Raw genomic sequence first — 25,307 nt, forward strand, 5'->3', positions numbered from 1 at the left:
AAAAAGTAGAGGCCAGCATCCCTCTTCCACAATGTGAGTGAGTAATAATGTTGTACCAAAAATTACTTCACAATGGTGGACCTTGAATTTTCAGACTCTGTTTCAACATTATGGTATAGTTTTTCTTAAATGAATAGTAGTGTAATATTCAGTGTGTTTTGTTCATCTAAGGTTGCATTTACCAAATTTTAAAAACTAGTGAGGACCAAATGATTTTTTTTGTTGTTGTTTTAATCTAACTGCAGCAAGGACAATACGGTCTCTCCAGCAAAGTAAATACATTTTGTGGTAAACCTCCTTAGCAAGTGAAAAACTCATTCACAGCAACTTAAATGTCATATATTTTCTCCATACAGAAAACACAATGAAAAAACAAACAAACAAAAAAAAAACAGACACATTAACCCTGAGTTATAATTGCCTGATCAATATGTTAAAACTTTGGCCTTGGCATCAATGATTGGGCTGTATGAGTTTATTAGCTTGATGCATTATAAATCCAATAGCTGTGTCCAACATTGTGGATTCGTCTCAATAAGAAAAATTAGAGACATAATAGAGATCAAGCAGAGCATTAAGTCTTAATTTTCCACAGCACTATTTAAAACAACAGCAATTAATATTCTTCTGTGTGAACACTCAGTGTCTTTATGACTCCTCTATTTTTCTGTCCTCCTCTGCTGTCTCTAATTAAATGGGGTGAAACAGCCCTCTGTTTCACTTTTAAGTGTTTCAATTTTGTCAGCAAGTTCCCCACAATGTGTCCATCTGAATTTCAAATGATAAATGAAAATTCTGCTCTTAGTGAAGTAATTCCATTAAAGGTCCACATTATGGAAATAAAGACAAAAACCAACAGTATATAATTCAATTTTCTGTGTTTGGTTTCTCATAGGGACCACAGTGGATGAGACCATCCATCGAATTTACTAATATTTAAGTGCCTCATCTTCCCTGAAAACCACATTACTCTCTGCATAAATGAAACATTTCCATTGAACCATTCCTCTAAAGTCAATTTTCTTTTCTTTTTTTTTCTACTTAGCTTGCATGAATTAAATATTTGGAATTTATTTTTATAATAACCAAATCCCCATCTCCACTGAATCCCATCTTCTATATACTCAAAGTTAAAAGCTTATCAGATTTGATGAAGTCAAGTCTTGTGAGTTTTAAAGAGACAGCCTACCTCTGCAGCACTTAGAAGATTGATGAAACCCACCGGGCATGTTTGAATAATGTGTAAGACATGACAAAGGCCGCTGCCGGGGGTTATTTTCATGGTCCTGGCATGTGTTTGGCTGCAGCAGTGGCAGCCTTAACACGAATATGGATCCCAGCCTGGGGAGATGTCTCAGCCTTGCTGTGGGATCATTATTCCGATGGACAAAGCCTCAGTTATAAATAGGTTCATGGAGTTCTTGGGCGGCACACTCATTGTTTTCAGGCTGGCCCTATTTGTCTTATTGATCTGAATATGTGTGGCCACAGTGCTGCTGTGGAGGGATATTTAGGTGTTGTTTTCACTTGATTTGAAAACACATTTTGCATTATTGATTACCTTATTTTTATCTAATAATTCATTTATTGACCAATGAAGCTTAAAGCTAAAGATCATATAATTGAATTTGCCTTTGTCCTGAATTATACTCTTGTGTAGTTTGGTTCATTATTTAAAATGGTGGTTACATTCCAGGTCAGAAAGATTTTTTTTTGTGCTTACAAACTATAACATATTTTGTCTTTGCAATGGTAGTGGTCAAAAACTCCTTTTGTGAATGGATGATTGTGGAACTATAATTATGTTTTGCTACTATCATTACCTAGAACTTGAGTTATGTTTTTAATTACTAGAGACACTTTCCTGGAGACGTGCGTGTATAAGGTTTGAAGCAGCAACATCAAACAGCAGCATTACACTATTTTCTGCAGGTTGGATTGGACAAAAAAGTCTGACAATCACAACTTAATGAAACAATTTGACTAGTTCATTATTTTTGACTGGACAGCAGATGTCAGCCCACACAGCAGGACTAAGGAGTGAGCTGCCAGCTGGTGTGCCGACTGGTAAAATATGAGAATTTTGTCTCATCTTTGTTGCTGCAAGAAAGTACTTGTGACACAATACAGTAAGAAAACATGTGCTTTTGTGAGTGTTACGTGAGATTTGCCCATTCATGTTGCCTTGTGTGTGGCACCATCTTTGATAATTAGTATGTGAACCTGTGTGGTGTGATCCCAGTCATTTAAGTTGGAGACAGAATCAGTAAATACTCTTAGAGAGCTGTTTGACGCTGAACTAAATGTGGATTAAACACTTTCCCCTTGTGACTAAAAGCCAGATGTTAGTGATCCAAAAAGTTGAGATTTGAACAAGGATCTGCATTGCAAATAGAAAGGAAAGAGTGCCAGATTAGGCCTCATAGGGAGAAGATACAGTTGTTTTTTGTTTGTTTGTTTGTTTTTCTGATGGTGTGTTTGTGGGTTTGCATGTGTGCGTTTATTTGTAAAATGTTTTGAATCACTGGATGGATTTTAATGAAACTCTCAGAAAACAATCCTTGGATGTACCTCAAACTCAATCAAATTCAAAATGGCTAAGGCTCCCCTTCACTAACGACTTTTTAGAAAATTCCTTGTCCATGCTTAAAATGTGTTTATAACCCATGCCTACAAATTTAGGATGGACACTTGTTTTTCTTTTTTTGTTTATTGTTTTGTTTTGATTTTTGTTTGTTTTTCAGATACAAAAAAAATCTAAATAAAAAAAAAGTTAACCACATTAGGTATTATTTCAATAAACTGAATTCTGTATGTAAAATGAACTAAAACTCCAGTTAAATGAGGATTAATAGTGTAAATCTAACATCCTTAGTCGAGGAGGGAGTAGCTTTTCTCCTTAGCCCCTGCAATTGTAGAGTTTTACTTGAATGCATCTTTAATGGAGGGTTTAAGTAATCAGTAGAAGAAGAAAGAAAGAAAAAAAACTGTGGAGGTTTGTGAAAAATGGACTTCTAATTCTAGCCTTCCACCAGTGTGTACAAGAGTAGGTTAATTTCTGCTGCACAGCATGGTCTCATTGAGGGCTGAAATCACAGATGTGCTCTACGGGGCTCCACATTGTTACACCAGCGTCAGCAACTTTCCCCACCACCTAGCATATGTGAAAACTCAGCCTGGAAAGCATCCATGAGGAAGAGAGCAAAGGAAGCTTTGCTGACCCCAGACAAAATCAAATGGTGGGAGGTGAGGGATGAAGAGTGTGTGCTTCTGTTTATAGATGTGTATGTGTGTGTTGCATGTGGAGTGGGTGAATTCCTCAATTTTCAAGGGAATGAGACATAAAGCTTTAGTGATTTCCTCCTTATTGACAAAGCAAAGACTCTCCACTTTTTGATTTCCATACAGCTCTTATTAAAAAAGAAAACATCAGAAGTTGCTAATGATTTTAAGACAAAATTCTAAATCAACGTTTTGTCAGTTGAGACAATATAAAAAAAACATTGATCAGCTACAACATAGAAAACCCACCTGCCTAATAGTTTAAATGATTACCTTTTCCAAGTAAAACAGTGTTGATCCATTGAGTTGTGGCCAGAGAATTTCTAAGAGTGTCCCATTGAATGTGGAACCAGAACATTGGTATCAAATTCTTTGACTCTTTTTGATTGGTGCATGCTGTAGAGCGTCCTTCAAATGTTCCATCAATTTGGGATTGTGGGGCTTTATAAGATAAGTAAATGAAAGGCTGATTTATGGAATACTAGGGTTTATTGTTCTGTTGGAGGAGGTCAGTGTTGTGCTATGTTTGCATCATGTGAATGTAAAATACACATGACCATCAAGAGTTAATGTTTTCCAGCAGAACATTGCTGTGTATGATAATTGATGCTTGTTCTTAAATATCCTAGCAGGAATTTGCACAACCAGGCACATTTAAATCTAGATACAAGTTACAATAAATCAACCTTGAAGGTCACAACCAAGCAACAGAGAAATAGTTGGTTGACAATTTTGTCAACCATGGCCTAAAGTAATGTGTTGAACAGACTCAAGTTAGATAATAGAGACCCAGTAGACACCAAACGACAAAAGATTGAGTAAACTGGGTCAAGAAAACAGTGGAAGAAGCAGATGACAAGCAAAAGAACAGCATGAAGGCCCTCATTCATTCACACTTTTAAAATTGTGAAATATAATAGTACAAAGGCTTTTGACCTGATATTACTTTCACAAATAGCTGACATAAATTTAGCAGGATGGCCCTGTGTTTTATCATGCAATTGTAGAAAAACATTACCTGGCTATATACACTCTATATACTTCTGTATTTAAATTTTTTTAGCTAATGAGCTTACCAGAAGAACAAATGAGCTCTATATAAAATTGGTGAGCTTTAAAGTAAGAAAATGGCATAGCGAGAGTTGAAAAATTGCAGTATAGTGTAAATTAACAGATTTTTTTTTCAGCAGTAGAAAAAAGAATAAAGTACCACAGTTAGCATTGTAAGCTACGTCCAACTGTTAATAACAAACTAACTGATTAGCAGAGAAAACTGCTGGACCAGTAGCTTAGATGGAGCTCACTAAAAATGTGATGCACATCAGAGAATACATGTAAATGTTTTTATAATCTATATTATTATCATCATATAGACTGCAGGACTTGACATTTCACAAAATACACATCATTTTTATTTTTCAAGTTTTAACCCACCTAAAAGGTGTTTCTGGATATGAATGCAGCTTTTTGCAAAACAAGACAGTGTGACAGGGGCTTAATAAAATCAAATCATTAGGCCAGTAAGATTTCACTACTTTTTAAAGGCACACGTGAATGGCACACACACACACCATTCAGGTATGTGTGCCCTGATTTCCCTTTTAGTTTTATTCACATATTTAGGTGATTATGACAGGAAAAACAGCTATGATTTGCTCATAACTGTTGATGTAGTAAACAGAACAAGGACTGCGGTGTTAAGAACGGCTCCTTTATATTCACTACAAATAGGAGCAAAAATAAAAGAAAACCTGACATATACACTTGTAACAATGAGTTGGTAACCATTGTTTTCCTGTAATAATAATATTGTAATCACCTTTATCTGGCTTCCATCTGTGTGAATCTAATTATATCACTACGCACAACCCATTAGAGGAGACATAACAGGAATGCCTATAACTAAGTGAGAGCAATATATATTTGTGCTACATTTGCTGTCTTCCACTGAAAACTTCCAGCTACAATATGTGGTTTTTCAAATTGCTTTCTTTCTACCAGCCTCCTGCGTTAAAGAAGAAATGTGTTTTAACTTGTCACAACCTCAGATATTACCTTTAAGATCACTCCTTTTCCAGCAGCCACACGCAGTCATTTTCATTCCATGTCCATGAGTGGACTCTGGGCAGGAAATTGTCCTGTGCTCTAATGATGCCACAAAATGAAACTGTGCATTGAAGTTTAACACAGACTGCATTAGAAAAGACGAGGGGGGGGACTGATAAAATCATGGACACTTACACAAGCTTGATTTAATGTGTTTTTATGCTCATACTGTACGTGCCTGAATAAGAATCAGCATTTACTTGTTATGAGTGTGTGTTTGTGTGTATGTGTGCATGGGAGAGGATTGTTGGGAGACTGGGCTGACCTTTCAGCAGACCTCCCTCACAGAAGCAGTCCTGTAGTGGTATTAACATTACCATTTCAATACACTGCCAAGCCTGGCTGGCAATAAAATATTCAGCTGACCTTTAAGGCAAAAAAAAGACTTAGTTAGAGACCGTCATATCATTTAACCTTAAGACTTTACAGTGTAAGTGTGAGCGGTGTCACTGTGTGCCCCTCATTACCGGCCACACTCTGACAGAGTTGTCTCTTTAACTGAAAGCCAGCCTGTGGCAAAGGGACCAACTTACTGTTCCCACTGAGAGCCATTTATTCCAGCCCAGCCCCTAAACATTCAGCTGCCAAACGGAAGGCTCAGCCTTATGTCTTACTCTCATTCATCTCACAGCTCTCACATATACATGTAAACCATATGCAACACTTGTGCTTATATGCCCGAGTCTCAAGAAGTGAAGTGTTTGTTTTCTTCCAGCTGTTCAGGTCTGACATTTACTTTATTTTTATTACCACAGGAATTATATTGATAAAAAATTGATTTAGTCAAACTCAGCTCTGTCAGAGAAATAAACAGAAAATAAAACACATTTGAAACAGTCAAAACAAGAAAATGCTAGCTAAAATGACAGAAAGATAACAAGTGAAAGCAGTGCAATTGAAATACCCATCAATTTTCAATACCTACTTAATCTTTTTTTCAGTTTCATGGAGAGCTGGTACCTATCTCCAGCAGTCAATGGGCAAGAGGTGGGGTACACCCTGGACAGGTCGCCAGTCCACAAAAGACACACAACCATTCATAACTAACTCACACCTAAAGTCAATTAAATTTGCCAGCCTACCTATCATGCATGTTTTTGGATTGTGGGAGGGAATTGGAGAAGCCAGAGAAAACCCACACAATGCTAACCAATGCAACACTGCACTGCCTGCAACTAAAACAGAATATCATAAAAAGATATTAGATTTTAGCATTTGACTGACAATTGGTCTTTAAAATTCAGCAACAACAGCTGGGTAGGCATTAGGCCAAAAAAAAAATAAAATAAATGTATAATAACAGTCGTCTTGTGTTCCTTGCTGAGAGAAGTGAGTTTTTACTGATTAAATAAAACTGAGCAGCTAGGAAAATATTTCCCAATGTTGTTCCAATTCATATGTTCATACAAGGTGTATATTCATTCTATATCTATGAGACATTTATTTATTTAATTACTTAACCAGCATAATAAAAAAGAATATATACAACTATAGATAGATAGATAGATAGATAGATAGATAGATAGATAGATAGATAGATAGATAGATAGATAGATAGATAGATAGATAGATAGATAGATAGATAGATAGATAGATAGATAGATAGATAGATAGATAGATAGATAGATAGATAGATAGATAGATAGATAGATAGAAAGATAGAAAACGTGGGCAGTTCCACTTTCACTTCAACCTTGGGTCCTCTATCAGAAGCTTGGGAGCTTGAGGGTTCTGTGCAGTATTTTAGCTGTTCCTAGGACTGACAGAGATCTCTGAGGTTGTTTCTGGGAACTGTTGGAGCCACTCTTCCATTTTGGGAATCTCAGTGCTGAGTGTTCTGATGATCACTAGCACCACTAAGGCTTTGACTCTGCACAGCTACTCTATTTCCTCTTTCAGCCCTTGGTATTTCTCCAGTTTTTTGTGCTCCTTCTTTCTGATGTTACAGTCGCTTGGGATTGCAACATCTATCACAGCTGCTTTCTTCTATATCTTGTCGACCACCATCATGTCCAGTTGGTTAGCCGTTGCCTGTTTGTCAGTCTGGATCTGGAAGTCCCATAGTATCTTAGCCCTGTCATTCTCCACTACCCTTGGTGGAGACTGTGGGACTTTGGGTCCATACTTGTTACAGATATTCCTGTACACTATTTTGGGCACTTGGTTATGGCATTCCATGTATGCTTTGCACAGCCTGCATCATGGGTCCTGCCTGGTATGATAGACACTGGGCTCTATTGCTCTTGTGCTGAGGGCCTACTCTTTTGCTGCCATGATTAGCGCCTTTGTGCTGTCCTTCAGTCCAGCCCTTTCTAGACACAGGTAGGATTTGTTGATATCAACCACTTCATGGAGATGGAGCTCAGAGATGAGTGGTGGTCGCTTTTGCTCTGTAGATTTTATACCAGCTAAGCAGCAGAAAATCCACAGTGCTTAGGTGGAAGGGCTGTGGAATCATTCAAACCAAGGTTGTGGACAGGGCTAAATACGCTGCCAAAGATAGCTCTATGGGCAGAATGTTTACCAGTTTGATTTTTTTGAGTACCTTCCAGCTCCAAATACTTTCCATAGCCAGATTTCATAAGGAAGTCAGTCTGAGACAAAGTCTGGGAACATAGGCAGACAGTTTTTGACCACGTCCGACTCAGTGAGGAGGTAAAACCTGACAAACAGGGGTAGTTTCTGAGCAGGAGGGTGTGTGTGTGTGTGTGTGAGTGTGTGTAGGGGGGGGGGGTGCTGCACACTTCACATCCTCCAGTTTTTCAGCTACATGCTGGTACAGGGAGAAGAATGACATGTAGTCACCCCGACACCCTGACCTGACAAAAACTCATCCTTGTCCTCCAACAGAACTTGAATGTCAAGGCATTAGACTGTGCAGCATCCTCTTCATTTTCAGCTAACCCATCAACATAATCTATGTCGTCTGCCCAGCTGGAAGCGAGGATTCAGTTTGAAAAGCCATCTTGTTTCCTTGTTGGACTCAAATGAAACCGGATTCCCTGACAAATAGTTGGTCTTGCCGTGAGACAGCAGCATCTCCTCGAAGAGCTTAAACTGCCTCTCCAGGGTCAAACGATGACACTGGCGACAAAACATACATTTAGAGTTGACTTACTCCAACAAAAGCTGTTAAACTTACTCCAAGCAGCCTTGCAAGACACAGAGCTAACTAGCAGCAGTTCTTAGCAAGGTGTAAAGAGTAAGAACTGATGAATGACAGTGATGTCCGACTAATATAGTGCAGGCAGGGCCTGTCACTTGTCGTCATCATGCCATTTGCCTGAAGGCGTGATTAGAGGTGTCTTCAGCCAGGACACACAAGGGCGTAATATCCCATACTTTGAATGTGTTGTACTGAGTAAATAGACTAAAAGGGAACAAAGAGCACAGCATACAGCATCTACCATATGTTTGAAATATTAATTTTCGACCAAACAACTGATGAGTTCTACTCTACCTGTAAAAGACACAAACTTTAAAAGGATATAAATCAACAAATACATAAATGTTCTATTTGTCCCTTTTTTTTCTAAACATAAAATGTGCATGTGAAATATGAAAACCTGGCAGTAACATGATTGTAAATAAAAAAAAGTGGTGTATTTTTTTATTTTTTTGAAATGGGCTTTGTTGACAAGAAATAACACTAGACCAGTGAAATACACACACATAAATGCATCTGACACAAATCCAAACTGGTTGTGAAAAGTAGGGTTCATGAATCCCAGAACACTAAAGACATAAGCACTTTGCACACTTAGCCAATCAGTGGATGTTCTCTTCAAGTCTACTCTGTTCCCTGTCGCCCCAATTCACAGCACATTCTGCATTCATTGAAGCAATCAGTTTGTACTTGCGCCTTCCACTTTCAAAGAGCTACATTTAGAAAATGGTGCTTTCTTAAACCTTGAAGACCATAATTAAAATTTAAGAGGCATACTGAACTTAAAGTTTTCTTCTATGTCACTTACCTTGTGTAAAGACCACAGCGGTGAATGTTGTCATCCAGTCTAAAAAAAGATTTTTGCAGCTTTATTTTTTTCTACCTTTGAAGAAAATCAATACATTTACTAGTAATAAACTTGTGTGCTCCAGCTCTAAAACCATATACAGTAGGAAGTTCACAGCTGGACTCCTCATGTGTCCAGCATCAACCTTTTATGATGCCTTTCTACAGCTGATCAGATGTTGGAGCCTTCTTCATTCAATATAAATGTGCAAAATGGCAGGCCCCTTCAAAGTTTCTTCAGGAACTTTCTAGTATTTACTAAAATTTACAACACATTTTTTGTGTAATAGTGAACAAAGCTGTGTTCCATTATGAGTGCTAAAAGAATGCCCATGTTTATGTTTGATGTATATTTTTTGTCTGTTTACATGCAGCTTTTATGTTTTGTATTTCATTTACACATGCACACACTTTCTACAGATATGTAGTACTAGTTTTTATTTCTGTTTTTACTTTCACAAAAAAAAAAATATACATAGTCTACTATGCAATTATGCATTGTCATTGTTAGATAACAATGCCAATGCAAACATAACCTTTGCTATTTTGGTGTATATGTAATCTTTCAAAGTTGCTATTTATGCATGTGCCACAGATTTTTTTGATGTGATCAGTAGTTCTGATGATTTACATGATTTTTTTTATTACTACCAAGTGTCTTAAAATGCTTTAGAAGCATGAGGCAAAAATGAAAAGTGGAACAGGAATATTTGTTCAAAAAATATACCTGGTAAAATTTCAGGGTTACAGAAAAAAATCTGTTTTAAAAACATTAAATAGGAACCAAATACATGGCTTACAGTATATTTCTAAGTTACAGAAACCTAAATAGGAAAACATATTCTGACAAATGCTACATCTGTAGATCAGAAACAGAAATCTTAAATAGGTAATGCACACCTGTAGAAAGTGTGTGAGGCCAATTTTACAATTAGTATTAATCTGCTGATGTGATCAGTAGTTCTGGTGTAACCTGGAATTGCTAGAGATGATACTAAATGTGCTAGAATATTAGACAAAACATTAGACAGTCATCTTTTTATACTGTTTTAATTCTTTCCTCTGCAAATGCAAAAGTAACACATAGACCAGATCAATATATTACTCATGTTTTGTATACAATCATAGTTCTTATTTTTTCTTAAAAAAACTGGAACAAAGTTTTCTCTTATAAACTCCAAACCTCATTCATCAAACCTGAATCAGAGTGTTTTCATGAAAGTAGAACACAGTTTGTATCCCCAGAGATATCATGTTTGCTCTCTCCCTGATCACCATCACACTTCCATTACTCATAACAGCGTGCCAGACTGGCATCTGTTGAGTGGGAGCCCCACTTCTACAAGTTTAGAGGGGCCTGTATGCCTTTATAGCGGCCTTGAACTGTAAAGCAGAGAGCATGTTTTATTCAGCTTTCAGACTGACTTGGAATCGGGTCTTCTTCACGTCCATCTGCAGCTGAGAGATAGCCAGGGATTGATGCACAATCAAGGGAGGAGGTTTTCAGTGTAGTGGAAATTATTTCTCTTTCTATACCTTCCTCTCCTTGGATTTTTTTTTCTCTGTTTCCGAAAGAAACAGTTATGTTCATGTACAGTAGCTTTCTCCTGATTGTCGGTGTGTCCTTATCGCTCATTCACTCTCCTGTCCACACAAATGCTTATGTTTCAGGATGATTTGGGTTAGTTAGGGAAAGTGTGTTGAAAAAACAAAATAATCCAGAGTGTCTATTAATGATGAAAGGAAAATAACGGATCTATGGGTGGGGCATTGGAATGTGAAAGTATAAAATGGGGGGAAAAAAAGGGAACAGTTTTGCACAAGGAGGAGGAGAGATGTGCTGTGTCCCCCAGGGACATAATTAGGCCTAAGAAGGCTAATCATTGGACATTAAATACAGCCTCTCTTTGTGAATTAACACATAACCTTCTCCCTTCACTGCTGGGAGGATGGAGGACCCCATCATCATTTATGTGGTGTGACATCCCTTCCAAAAAGCCAGCACAGAAGGGTAGGATAAGACTTTCGAGAGGTAAAACTCACCTGCATCAAAAAACTACCAAACACATTTTTGTGGCATTGTCTTATTCAGGTGCACCTTCATTTCAAGCTAAGCCTCCAGAGAGACTGAGAAACAAGAGAGGTGGCAAAATTACGAGATAGAAACAAAAGGAAAAAAGGAAATCCAAAAGCCTCAAACATCCCGTTGCCCTATGAATGAGTTTTAAATCTGGCTGCCGACTTGGTTCCTGTGCTCCCCCGCTGTTCAGTAGTGTGGTAGGTTTGAGCCATGTGCCAGCCCACCGGGGTGTTTTTGGATCTCTTTTTTATGGCCATATTGGAAAATGCATGATCTTAGAGTGAGAACATATTTGTAATGATTAAAACATGCACTAGTCATAAAAAATTCAGATTTTTCAACTTTGAAATTGTTTAATCCGTTTCTGGTTGTTTGAGGAGATCAATTGATTTTAATGATGCATGGATTTGAGATGAGTCAATACACTATTTGAATCAAGCTGCTGCTGACCTGAATACTGTATGTTTTTAGGGTCAGCGCAGCAGGGAATGTGTAAACTTGATGGAAATTCAGCTCAACCAGTGTTCTGTGTCTCTTGACTGCAACATTTGTCCTGCAATAACCTTAGCCCTCCTTCCTTTTTCCCCCTGCTATCGCTACATGTCCATGTTTCCCTCTTTGTCTCGTTCTTCAAATACCCCTCTTTCCGACGATCCCTCCTGCTATCTCACCCCCTGCTGACTCTGCGTCCCTTGGCTCCATCGCATCTCTTCTCGTAAAATACAATATTTATCTCAGTCTGTTTGAGTTCACTCACCCTTATCATTGGGTTTGCTCCCAGTGGCTCTGAGGTGGATTAGTCCAGGACTCATTGACATTACATTGGCCATAAAATATGTATATCACGATCAAAGGTGATGACAAGAGAGGCGGCATTTCTACAGGAGCTCACGAGCTGGACTTGATGTGCTCCTTCAAACTAAGTGCCTGTGAATCACATTGTGCAAAGCTTCAGCATTAAAAATAAATTACTCATATACAACACTATTTGAATGTGATTTGTGGATGTGGGCATTTGTGTGTGTGAGTGCGTGTGTATGTGTGTGTGAATGCGAAGGAGAAGGTGACTGCAAGAGAGGCAGTCATTTCATCTGTTTCCAAAATGCATGCATAGAACACTTTGATTTGGATTTGATTTTAATGGTATTGATTGTTTATAACAGACCACAGCTGGAGATAAGTTGCAGTCATCTTTTCTTACCTGAGGCTTTAGATCGAGATGCTTGCCAGCTCTTTTATTTCCCACATCAAAACATCTAACAGGATGAATAATACATTTGGGGGGTGAGTAGGGTGTGGTATTACATTTAAACCAGTAGGATTAGAATCAAAGTGCAGCCATCTATACATAAAGCCTGTGAAAATAGTTTATATATATATTAATAAATGATCACATGGAAGAAAAAATCATTGTCAAACTTTTTATGTATATGTCAGGATTCTAGGCAGCACCAAGGAACCTCCTATATTTTGTTTCTAAGGTGGAGTGAGCAGGCCCTGCAGGTCTGTGTGATCCCTGCAGGCGGGGCTGTCGTCTCTCTCGACAATTAATGCCCACACCTCCAATCAATATTCATCATCAAGCATCTGCTTCTTAACCTGTGGTGTGACATACTGGATGCCTGACTGTTAAAGTCAACACAGTGATCTTTGACCGCAGTATTGTTTCTAGTGTTCCTGCTCCTCCAAGCTTTCTAGTGTAAAACTTACCTGTGTTCTCCTTCACAGACTCCTCTGCTATGAGCACATCGTTGTTGATCTTGTTCCTCAACGATTCATTTCCACCTCCTCAGATGAATTCCCCGCCGTTCTCCTCAATCTCAAGAATCATACAGCTCAAACTACTTATCTCATAACTCACCTGGTATTCTCCACAGTGATCTCCTGCCTGTTCATTCTCCACTGTCTTCGTTTTTGTCCTCTCACTGTCCTTATCTTTTTGCCACCTTGGACTCCTGGATTAGTTTCCTCCCCTCCTAACTGCTAAAACAAAAAGAAACAAGTAAGAAACCAAATCAATAGAAAAACTTTTAATCATCAAAATTCTCTAGACCTTTTATTAATGAGTGTCCCTTCTCCCAGCAGATGCTTGGTGAACAAATGGTTTTGTATTATTTTCTTAATTGTAAGATAAAGCTTTTTTAACAAATCTTCTTTGTGTATAGTGTCTGTGTTCAGTACGTTGAATCCTGTAGTTAAAGAAACTTTAAAAAATAATGACAGGAGATTGTTCAACCAAGTTTAATAGAGCAGGACTAGAGTATAAAGCCATCAGAGAAGTATTGTGGAAAAGTGCCATTATTCGTTGGAACAAACTCCAAATTGTCCTTATTTCTTTGGCTGTGACAAAGACTTTCATAGGACATAGTAATTGTGAGAGGAACAAAGAAAAGGGTGAACTGACATTGCTACAAGTTCATAAAGTGGAGTCTGGGATGGATAAATGAGTCAATAAAAACAGTGGGGAAAGCTGTTCATTTTCACTATCAAGTCTTAAAGAAAATTTAAGGTCAAAACTTTTACTGACCAAAGAAAAACTAAATTATTTATCAAAATCCAAATGGGGTTGTGAACTTAGTGCCAATAAACATTAGTGGCAAACAAAAAAAAAATCCTTCGGTAAATTTGTAGGCTTCTAAAAAATGACAGTATTCAGAGGAAACAAAGACTGAAGATTAATCCATTTTTTTATTTACCTGCTTTTTCTTTCCAGGTTGGGGGGAGCTGGTGCCTATCTCTGCTAGTCACTGTGCGAGAGGCGGGGTACAGCCTGGACGAGTTGCAAATCCATCACAGGGACACATAGAGACAAAAGAGACAAACAACTATTCACACATACACACTCACAGCTAGGGGCAATTTAGAGTTACCAATTACCCTAAAATGCAGGTTTTTGGTCTGTGGGAAGAAACCAGAGTACCCAGAGTAAACCTACACATGCACAGGGAGAACATGTAAACTAGCATTGTCAGACATCTCATAAATTATATCAAAGTCCTTGAAGGGGACATAAATCTTTGTACCAAATTTTATTTGATGTGGTATTGCGGGAAAAAAAAAAAAGAATTATTGTTTGGTAGCAATACATAATTCATTCTGGTACATATTTGGTTTTCACAGGGTACATACTACTTACTTTTAAGGGGTACATATGGGGTATGTACCTGGTATGTACAGCGTACCTATGGGTAGGGGGATATATTAGGAGGTGACTCGTTACCCTGTAATTACTATAATTGTAATGTAATTACTATCTACATATCTATTACTTACTTGGTGTGTACCTGGCATATACCCAGTAAGTACTGGGCTGTAATTTGTAATGCTACCAACTCTTTGAATATAATCAAAAATGACTACTTGGCAAAAACACATTTTTTCCCTGTGATTGCATAGATTTTCCTGTGTGATTAGCAGATGAGGGTTAGTACTTTGGTCTAATTGCATGAATGTAAATTAAATGGTGATTTTAATTTGAGCTTAAGTTAGGGTAAAAAAAAGAAAGTTGTTTCATGTGTCAGTCATGTGATGAACTAGACTCCTGTTTTGAATGTACCCTGCCTCTCACCAAGCAGAGTGAGCCTTTATTCTTCTGTGACCCTGAACAAGATGCATTTGAATTATCTATTGAAGAGTTTAAGTGATCCTCAGAACAAACTGACATTGCCATCTCGTGAATGAATTGAGAAAAAAAAATGTCTTCCAGTGGAGCGCCATTGTGATTCTTTCTTGAACACTTAGATCCATTTTGCCTGTCTGTAGTAGTATTTTATTGTTTAGCTACTTTGGTTTAAATTCAGTAGTGGCGTATAAGCTACCACAAAGAGGAGGCCTTTATGATTGACTTGATTTTGATATGTCTAAACTTTCATTCGCCAGAAGAGTTTGTACGCATAGTAAACTGCACCCATCTGTCACATAAGTAAGTTAAACTGAAAACAAAAGCAGTTCTAAATGCATCTCTGCCAAAGATCGTTAGACAAGCAGACACTACAAACAGAGTATCTATCTCTTTCAAGTGACAATATGTGTAAAAGTCAATTTGCCTGGACCATAGTGTCTTCAAAAATACAAAGTTTTTCTCTTCGAGTATTTTAGTTTTGTATTGTTTAGACATTATGCTGGGCAAATAATTACATTACTGCAGTAACTAAAAAACTCCGCAGGCTGAAATAAATTAAGTATTGCAACATACTATGTTGATGAACTAGTGCCTAATGTTTAAATCCTACACACTGACCAAGACCCTGATGTATTGCTCGTAAACACCTCTAAATCAGCTGCTAAATGGCCTATAACCAGTTAGAAATCAATTAGTTTTTTTTTGTGTGTTTCGTCAAGTTAAGTAGTGGTCTCATACATCATCAGTACTGGGAAAACATTGCTTCATGATTACCTTACAATCCCTTCCTGATTCTCTTCCCTTTAAGTAAGGTGTTAAACAAAATTATCCCCTGTTAAGTCTTACACTTTATTGTAATTTATTACCCACAAAACATGAAGTCATAGTAAAAAGTAAATTTACATTCATGTTGTGCTAAGGTTTTAATATATCTGAATTTAATAAAAAAAAGACAAATCTTCACAATGTTTTAAATATAATAAATTCTACAATTATATATTTTTTTCTGTGCTTGAGAGTATGTATGTTGTTTCTGAAGTCAATGCCAAGTTGCATACTTGGCATTGACTTCAGAAACACAAGGCTAAAACTAACCATTTCTGTGACTGAGTGCATTTAGCACTGACAGTCAATAGCAAACTGTAAATACAAAAAAAAAAAAAAGAAAAATTAACCTATAGGTTAGCAATATACTGTTGGATCCTTAATGGTTGATTTTTTTTCAGGAGCTTCTAGTACTTGTCCTTGATATCATTTTAATTTGAAATGGCTGCACATCTGTGCCAAAGACATTTGTTAAACAGACTTTCTTTTTATCAGGTTTCTGTCACAATCAGGTATAGCAGAGGACACCCAGCACAAGCTTGCAACAGGTTGGAGTGAGGTATAAAATGAGCGACTAATCCATTCTTTGCTAATTTTCTCCTGTGCTTAAAAATGTTGTCCTGTTACATGAATAGTTTTAGTCAAATTTCAGTTTTCAGACAAATAGTCTCATTTTTGACTCTTTAAATAGATCAATTTAAATAGCATAACCTGGCTGCTACTTGTCTTCTTGTTTTCTGTAGAAGCAGTAACATGAATGTTGGAGCCCATCAGGCTCTTACTGTTTATTACTGCTAAAAATTAGAAATGAAATACATTTTTTTTCATAACTATATAGTGGGGTGTTTGTTTCTATATTCTTAGATGAACAGTAAAAAAAAGTTTGTTTTTTTAAATTATTTTTTTATGAGAACAAATGTTGGTTAAGAGTGATAAAGGCATTGTACAAAGGAGTACAATGGAAAATCCTACAGGGCAACATGCTTCTTTTTGCTTGTTGTTGCTTTTGTAGGTTTATTTTGGACTTTATTTGAAGACAGGTGAAACACAAGACAAAATAGCCAGACTCAGATATGTCAGAGTGGATAAACAGTTCATTAAGGAGAACATTCATAAGATGGTGAGTGAGACCATGGCTAGATACTGACAAAAGCTTCCAATTTGGCTGTCTGAAATTTGTGTTCAGAAGATGCTGATGAATGCCAAAGATACGTTGCAGCAACAAAACTGATTCACTGATAGTCTTTGGGAGATGCTAATACACATAAACACAAATCTTCTGACAAATGTTGATTACTATGAATAGCACTTTTATACACTGCCCTTTGATTGTTTCATTTATATTTTTATGAAGGCTGGCTTCAAAATTTCTATGTTTTACAGTTTTAGCAGTTATTGTGCTTTACTTGATTTTGAGAGAAAAATAGAGAGAAAGAAACCTCATTATGGCATGATGTAGCAGTGAAGTAACCAGCTTCATTCACTTCCAACTGGGCAGTGTCAAACAAAGATAATCCAAACAGTCCTGTGCATCTGCTCATGAGACTAGCTCTGTGCCCAGCAGGACCAAGTTTCCTTTACACCACAAGCAGCTGTGAGGGGGGCTGGCCGGCTCAGAAACCTATTTGGAGCCAAGAATTTTTTTTTCTGGCTTAAACTGTGACAGCGATGCACTCCAAAGAGACTTTTGTGGTGCAGGTCTGTTCGCTACACCATCCACCAACAGAGGTGCTAATTAATGGTAATTGCAAAAGGGGGTCAATTAAACATGCCAACGGTGATCGATTATAATTGAAGTGTTAGCAACCAATGAATCAAAACTGCAGCCACCGTCTTATTTCCAGAAACCACAACACATGTACGTAGTGAATCATCGATGTGTTATGAAATATTTTCTGTTTTTCCACAGCAGAAAATGACCATATTTTAACAAGGATAAAGATAGTGTTGCATTTAGTTGAAAACATTGCACAAGCAGGACATTTAGGTTTTTACTTTCCTCCTCCACCCTACATTTTCACCTGCTCTGCACTTGAGGATGAGGACGGATGGCACACGAACAGATATGGCATTAGGATGGATCTTTGGTATTGTTGACTTACTTTGCTCTTAGTTTAGCTAAAAGTGATACTTTTTTGTGGTGTTATTTATAAACTACCACAAATCAAGAAAAGCAGAAGGACAGAAAGTTCTTAGTTTAGTTTAGCTGGATGTCAAAGTTTGCTGAAATAGCTTTGGCCATGTAGTTCTTCATGTCAACACAACTTTTAAAAACAACTAACAGTATGAATTAGACCAGCAGCTGAGACCACATGGTGTTTATGCGGTTTGATGGTTCAGCAACCAATGGTGAAAACATTACATTGGATAGACCATTAGTGTTGTTTTTTTCTCCAGAACATTTAATGGGCCCCCAAATCTCTCTCTCTCTCTCTTGAAACAAAGTTTAAGGTGGCCTGCCTTTAATCTTGGATGATTTTCATTTTCCTTTGTTTAGATATGTCCACACGTTCCACCATATATAGCTACACCTTCACACTGTTTACTTTGATTTTCTTTTGTAGTGCTGCTGTGAAACATTTTTTGCAGCAACCTCAAAAGATCAAAGCAGACTAAATTAGGCATGTAAACAATGCTTGATGGAATATAATTAAAAAGTTGCAGTTAAGGTTATCTTACCTGAATAAGTTCAATCATAATGAGCGAATAAATTCAGATAATAAAGAAATAGGTTTATTTGTTAATTCTTTTGGGGCATTGTTATTGCAGGAGAGGCGAGGAAACTATTAGTTTAAGAGAAACTGCACACAACCTCTTTTTTTTCGAACATTACTATGGTATATGTGAGTATTTTGGGCTAATGAAGTAGTACAAAGCATCTCTGTGAATTAGATTACATGTATGTGTTTATTCATAGGCCTTACCAAATTCTAAAACAACGTGATATACTGTAAACTCTTACAAAGGGTCTTAGATACTCTGGGCTACTGAAATGAGCTTCCTAGTTCATACACAAGTGAAGGTCTTTTCATCGATTGCCACCATAAAAGGCAGGCATTCATCTAATTAACTGTGTCTGCATGTGTTATTGTGTTTATTTGTTCATCTGTTTGACCGTTAGCAAAATATCTTGTGAACCAATAGGCATACTATAATAAACATCTTAAAAAGTAATTGGAAAATTAACAATTGATTATTTATTGATGTCAACTTGATTTAGGGTGGCTGTCTGAATTTTATCAATCCCTGAAATGGCTATAAATCAGTCAATTCTATAAATATTGGGCTAAAATTGAGCATTGCTTGCTGAGAGCCATCTCCAACAGATACCCTGAGTGCTCACAGATTGCACAACATATATATGTATATTACTTTGACATGTAAAGTAGAATGTGATATAAATCCCGTCAAGGCATGTACTTTGACACAGTGTTGAGTTTACACCTGATTGCTGTACTTGTTTTCTCCAGATTTGGTGTTGCTAGTCCAACCTCAAACACTATATTTACAGATTTGGTTATTTGGTGATTCTTTGGTGACTTTTGCTTGTCTTCAGAGTGTAAAAAAGACAACTAAAGAACTAACTAAAGAATTAACTTTTGTTAATTAGCCTAAGATGGGGCTTTTCTTTAAAGCATCAATTTTGTCCTTTTTAATTTTTTTTTACCCACTTTTCTATGCCGGGTCATAGGGATCTGGTGCTTATTTCCAGCAGTCGTTGTGCCATCCTGGACAAGTCGCAAGCCTATCACAGTTCTTCATAGAGACAAAGAAAGCAGGAAACCATTCACGTGTTGAATGTTTCCCCATATGCTGATCCTGCCACACACAATAAAAACTGGGGGGGGGGTAATTGATAAGATTAATTTAGAATTAAGCATTTGCACTTTTAGAGTCATATCACATGCTTTGTCTTCCCCCATCATTTTATAAAATAACTGATTTTCTATGTGGTCCTGTGGTGGATTGGTGGTCTGTCCCACTCTCTTGTTGACTGTTGAAGATGGACACCAGCTGCCCCTGCAAACCTGATTAAGATTAAACAGGTATAAAAAAAGAGTGAGCAGTAAGTCTTTTTTCTTTATTTCTTTCTTTTTGTGTGTGTGTGCTATTAACTATTGACATAACAAATTTGACATATTAATTCATTAATAGCTCATAGTTATTTTAGTATATGACTATCAGTTTAATCAGTGAGAATCAGACCTGCTATAAATGCTGTGTGGTACCATTATATCCATCTCTTAATACAACTTCTATTAATTTCTACCACAAAAATGGCACATTTTACTTAGGATGAGAAATAGAATAACATCTTAGACAATAATTGCTGGATAAGAACATTCATACTCAAAACTCGAAGTCCTGAGAAGTACAAAAAAAAGTATTACTGAGTTGAGTTCCTTTATAGATAATACACTTAAATTGTGCATATTAATTTGGGATAAAAATCACCACAGACTAATTGGTGCAAAGTAAATGTGAGGCCCAGATATAATTCCAGCTCAGCAGGACTAGTTGGGGAGCTTTGGGCAAAATCTAATTAATTTACAATGTGTAATAGAACTGATTGCCACTTAAAAGAAACACAGTAGATAAGTAGTAAAAACAAAAGAAAGGAAAGAAACAGTGGTCAGTAGAAGTCAGCAGCTGAATTTCGCTTTCTTGCCACCTGAATGGGCTAATTCCACCTTTAAAACAAATCAGTATGGTGGTGCTATAAAACACATTGCATGCAGAGCAACACGTGCTAGTCATATCTCAAAATTCAGAACAGAAAACAGCTTTCTTAATTTGTATTCACTAAAGTTTGTTTGTAATTGAGGGCATCTCTGGCAGGCAGCAGTAATTATAGTTTCTACGCCGCACGAGCTGGAGCCACAGGCCTGCCATAAAAAATCTGGCACATATCAGCAGGGAACAATGAGCACAAGGTTGTCACCCGAGGGACACTTCCATTTCGTGACAAAAGTGTGTAGGTAATTTGATTTACTGTTTAGTTTCACAACCCCTGTCAGACCCTCAGCCATACACAGCAGTGTGAGTGCATGAAGATTGACTACAAATGAGAGGACTGACCTGGCAGGGTCGCACATTTCCAAAAACAATTTGTGCTATCATTTAGCGGGAGATATTAGTTGGTAAAATGTGTTCCATGGCTGATTTTTGACTAATGGATCACATGCATAAAGATAATAGTCTCTGGGTGAAACGCCGCTTCCAATCCCAAAGGGCAAAGTCTTAAACATCACTTTGGGAAGTTATTTTGCAGGTTTGGAGAAAGTAGTAAACACCAGCTGCAATAATATTTCTCATTTTGACATCAAATGCGTCTAATCTACATGACTGGTTTTATAATGAGCAACAATAGCTTTGTTTGAACTGTACCATGCATAAGTTTACTATTGCAAAAGCTCTTTTTAAAAGTAAATGCCCAGCTTATATGTTTTATGCAGTATGGAGCTGTCAATAACAGATACAATCAAAATTTGTTCTTGTTTAAAAGAAACTTTAATATCAGAAAAAGCCCTACAATACTTACATCTGTCAACAAGATTAACAAAAATGACACCCAAAGAATGATGCTTAATAAAGAATTATATTGGGGGGAAAAAAAAGACAACAGAATTTAAAAGAAAAAATAAGCATAATTATTATTTTTCTGTTCTCAACAGAAAAAAAGATTGCAAACAGAGGGATACTACAAAAGTGCTGTAACATAATATCTTCGTGTTACAATATGGTACATTCACACTAAGTACTACTATCAGTTACTGACTTAATAGACAGGAATTCTGTAGCAAGGCCTTTGTATCGTTAGCATATGTTAGATCTGAAATGCTGTCAATGATAATAGACACCACATATCATGTCCTTGTTGGTCTCTGTAACCATTTTATTTTTAAAAGAACTGCTGTTTTAGTGAGGGTAACAGAGCCAAATGACATCAAATCACATCATGTTATTAGCTGGTTCATTTTAAAATTTCGTTGTAGTTTCATAATGTCCAACAAATAAAGCATACTTTTAGGCCAGAACAATCAAAGAAGACTTTTTTAAGAATACAGTAGTTTATTGTAATTACTATAGGAGACAGTTTCAAACCAAAAAAAAAAAAAAAAAAAACTTACCTTTTTTAAATCTTGGATGTTTTTTTATGATTCATATTTGTTTTACAGCTGTAATTGTAAAATCTTAAAGTGGTTTGGAATCTGAGCCTGATAAATTGACCTTTTTAAGCAGTCCAGAGATATAATGCATTAGTTGACAAAATGAAGAACAGGCCAGAAGTGTATTAGGACTGCTTTTGTCTTTATCAATCAGTGTAATGATGCTTTAGCATGCCAGAGGCATATTTACAGATTGGACGCATTCATCTTGTTCTAAACATGGACCCTTGTTTTTTAAACTCTGGACATTGGATTGCCCCATTTTCAGGACACTTTTGTGATGAAAATTTGACATATATGGATTCACAATTTACAGTGAACATTGAATGCAAAAATGCGTGTACAAAAACAAATTTAAGCAGAACAATCAAAATATAAGCAGCTAGGTCATAGTAATATTTTATTCCCACGGTTGAAATTTGATCCAATGTTACTAATTAAAGCTTTCTATTGTGATTTTTCACTTATCAACCACCAATGACTTTTCCTTGTTGTGACATCTCACTGAAAAAAGGGTAAAGAATCACACACATTCAGCAATATTTATAAAAATATATTTCACAAAGTAGGAAACAATACAGGGTATCTTAGATTACAGTACAGGGAGTAAATAATTGAACATACACATTTATAAGCATTAAAGCACAGTAGAAAATATGATCTGCATGTTGGACTATTCCATATACTGTATATTGTTTAGTCTACTGAGAACTGCCAGAATACCGTATCAGTATAAACCAAGTATGCACGCAGCTGTAGTGCCATTGAAATTCTCATTATGTGCAAGAGCTAACGTGCAGAGACGAAACCTACCACCTCATTAAAAGCTAATGGCGTTAGCAGTAACTTTATGTACAGAAGAAGTATTTTTTTTATTGGTATCTTACAGTGTAAGCACAATATGCACATGATCTGTTCCCATTTTTCTTGGGCTAATGTGATCTGTGTTTCCTAAATGGGGTTTGATGTTTGAAGGAAGTCACTTAATTGGGTATCAATTGGACTATTGTGCTCAAAAGCTCACTTGCTGTACCCTTGAATATTGTTTTATTTTACTCCTAATCAGCATGTGTCAGAAAGGTATTAGCTCCCTGTTTCCAATTGATTAATTCATCTTTATTGTTGGAGTAACTTGGAACGTTTGTGTGTCTGCTTACATCTAGTCTATATCAACAACTGCAATAAATTTATGATACTGTGTGGCTGTTATGAAATAGCGTTCAAGAGGTGAAAAAAGCTGAATGTGAAATAATCTAAACACTTATTTCAAATAGTTGGCACACAAAAAAATGACTTAAGAACAGATATACAAAAAAATTGATAGAACAGTAATGAAGAATCAACACATCTTGTCAAAAAACAGTAGATTACAATTGTATTTAATGTTGCTTCTGTAAAAAGAAGGCCTCAGAGTTTCTACATTTCTCTTTTTTGTCTTTACGTCAGTCTTTTATAGGCTAGTAACACTTGGAACCCACACCTGTAGCACGTAAATACAAAGAGTTGTATAAAGCAAGCCTTTCTGGGCTTTAGATAGTTTATAAATGTTGCCACCAGAGAGCATATCAAATTATGACAAATTCACCCTAAAGCCAATATTGGTTTGTCTTTTTGCTATTTTTCCTTCCAAACCATACTTACATTCATCATTGTAATGTAGACCATATATTGCTTTTTTGTTTTCATTTTGTCTCCCTTTTATCTTTCAGCTGGGTGTCTTAGGGAGACAAGAATATCCCTTTGCAGCTTCTGTAGTCCAGCTTGGTGTCCATGGAGCATGGAGTATGGTGTCCATTCAAGCTTCAGAGAACCCAACAATATCTGTTCATTGGGCAACTACCAGAAATGCCAGGGTTTTTCTGCTACTGGCAGTCACAGCAAATGACAAACACCCAAAGTACTGCTAGACACTCCACGACGGAATCTAAGGTACACTCCACAAGAATCATAGTTCTTCTAAGAAAGACGTTGTTTGGCTCAACAAGTACAATGCGCTTGACGTAGTGGATGACAACTGCTATACCTCACTCTAAAAAGAATACAAAAAGGTGGCCCTGTTTTTCAATAACAGTTTTTTAAAACACATGTTTCTATAAGCCAGCAACCCCTAGTGTTTATTACACAAATATGTGGACAGAAAAAAAAAAAGAAAGAAAAAATTCAAAGGTCTTTTTTTTTTTTCATTTTCTCTAATAAAACAAAGGTCAGGTCTCACGGTCGCTTTCACCCACAGAGTACAGCTCCCCAAGTCTTCTGAAGCGAGGGCCCCATTCTCTGAGATAGTCATAATTCTGGTCTGAGTCTGATGATGCTGTTTCCAATGAGCTGAGGGAGCCCGCAATTGATCCCCGGCCCTCGTATCCATAGATCTGGATAGAGTCGTAAGGCGGTGCTGTTGGATCATTGTCTGCCTCGTGGAGTCGTACGTTGATAAATTCGTCAACATCCACACCATTTGGGCCTGAATGCTGGCCTGCCCGGGGCATAAACTGCAAGTCCGGCTTGATGTCCTTGCGTGGCAGGTATCCATTGATACCGTCCGGGTTTTGTAGCGTGGCAATGTCAAACGCCTCGGTGTCTTCCTCACCGCCTCCTTCATCATCATATCGGATAATATTTTCCCTCACATCTTCATCGTCCTTGATAATCAAAGGTTCGTTCTTGTGTCTCCTCAGGGTCACAAATAGTACTACTATTACTGTCAGAAAAAAAATGTGGAAGGGGAAAAAAGAATAGGAAAAAGAAAGTCTAGGTCAAGCTTTGCCAAATGGATTTTCTGTTAGTTCAACAAGATCATTCATCAAGGTCTGATGATGCAAGTTTTATCTACATATATTAAAACACAACACAATAATAATGTCACTTAAGAAAAAGAAAATAGTTCACCTAGAAGAAGTATGATGCAAGCCAGGATGGCAATGAGAGCTCCCATACTAAGACCAATGGGTAAGACGTAGGCTTCAACATTGCAGGACTGGACTATTCCATCTTTGCTACATCCACAGACTCGGATGGTCAAGGTGTTGGTGCTGCTCATTGGTGGATTTCCGTTGTCCGTCACGATAATAGGCAGAAAATATGTCTCCTGTTTCTGTCGTCTGAAGGTATCGTGCTTGGCAAGAACACTGATTGTATTGTCTGTCAGAGAGAGGTAAATTCAGAGGTAAATTCTTGCATGGTGTGTGGAAAAACCCATTATTATTTACAGAG

The 25,307-nt window shown here is 37.1% G+C and overlaps 1 protein-coding gene across 2 annotated transcripts in view; it reads right to left on the reverse strand.

The window, feature by feature from the left end:
- Positions 1–22,625: 22,625 nt before the first annotated feature.
- cdh8 (cadherin 8) overlaps positions 22,626–25,307 on the reverse strand; it is a 28,436-nt gene continuing 25,754 nt past the window's right edge. Inside the window, exons 7-8 of one of the 2 annotated variants that reach the window (XM_017425882.3) lie at positions 24,984–25,235; positions 22,626–24,789 (exon numbers count right to left, since the gene is read on the reverse strand). In XM_017425882.3, the coding sequence (XP_017281371.1) occupies positions 24,302–24,789; positions 24,984–25,235 (740 nt within the window). In that variant the 3' untranslated portion in view covers positions 22,626–24,301. Of the gene's footprint in view, positions 24,796–24,983; positions 25,236–25,307 lie in introns of both variants that reach the window. The other variant, XM_017425881.3, reaches the window with a different exon arrangement.

Source organism: Kryptolebias marmoratus, linkage group LG15 (genome assembly GCF_001649575.2).
Source record: "Kryptolebias marmoratus isolate JLee-2015 linkage group LG15, ASM164957v2, whole genome shotgun sequence".
Taxonomy (NCBI): Eukaryota; Metazoa; Chordata; class Actinopteri; order Cyprinodontiformes; family Rivulidae; genus Kryptolebias; species Kryptolebias marmoratus.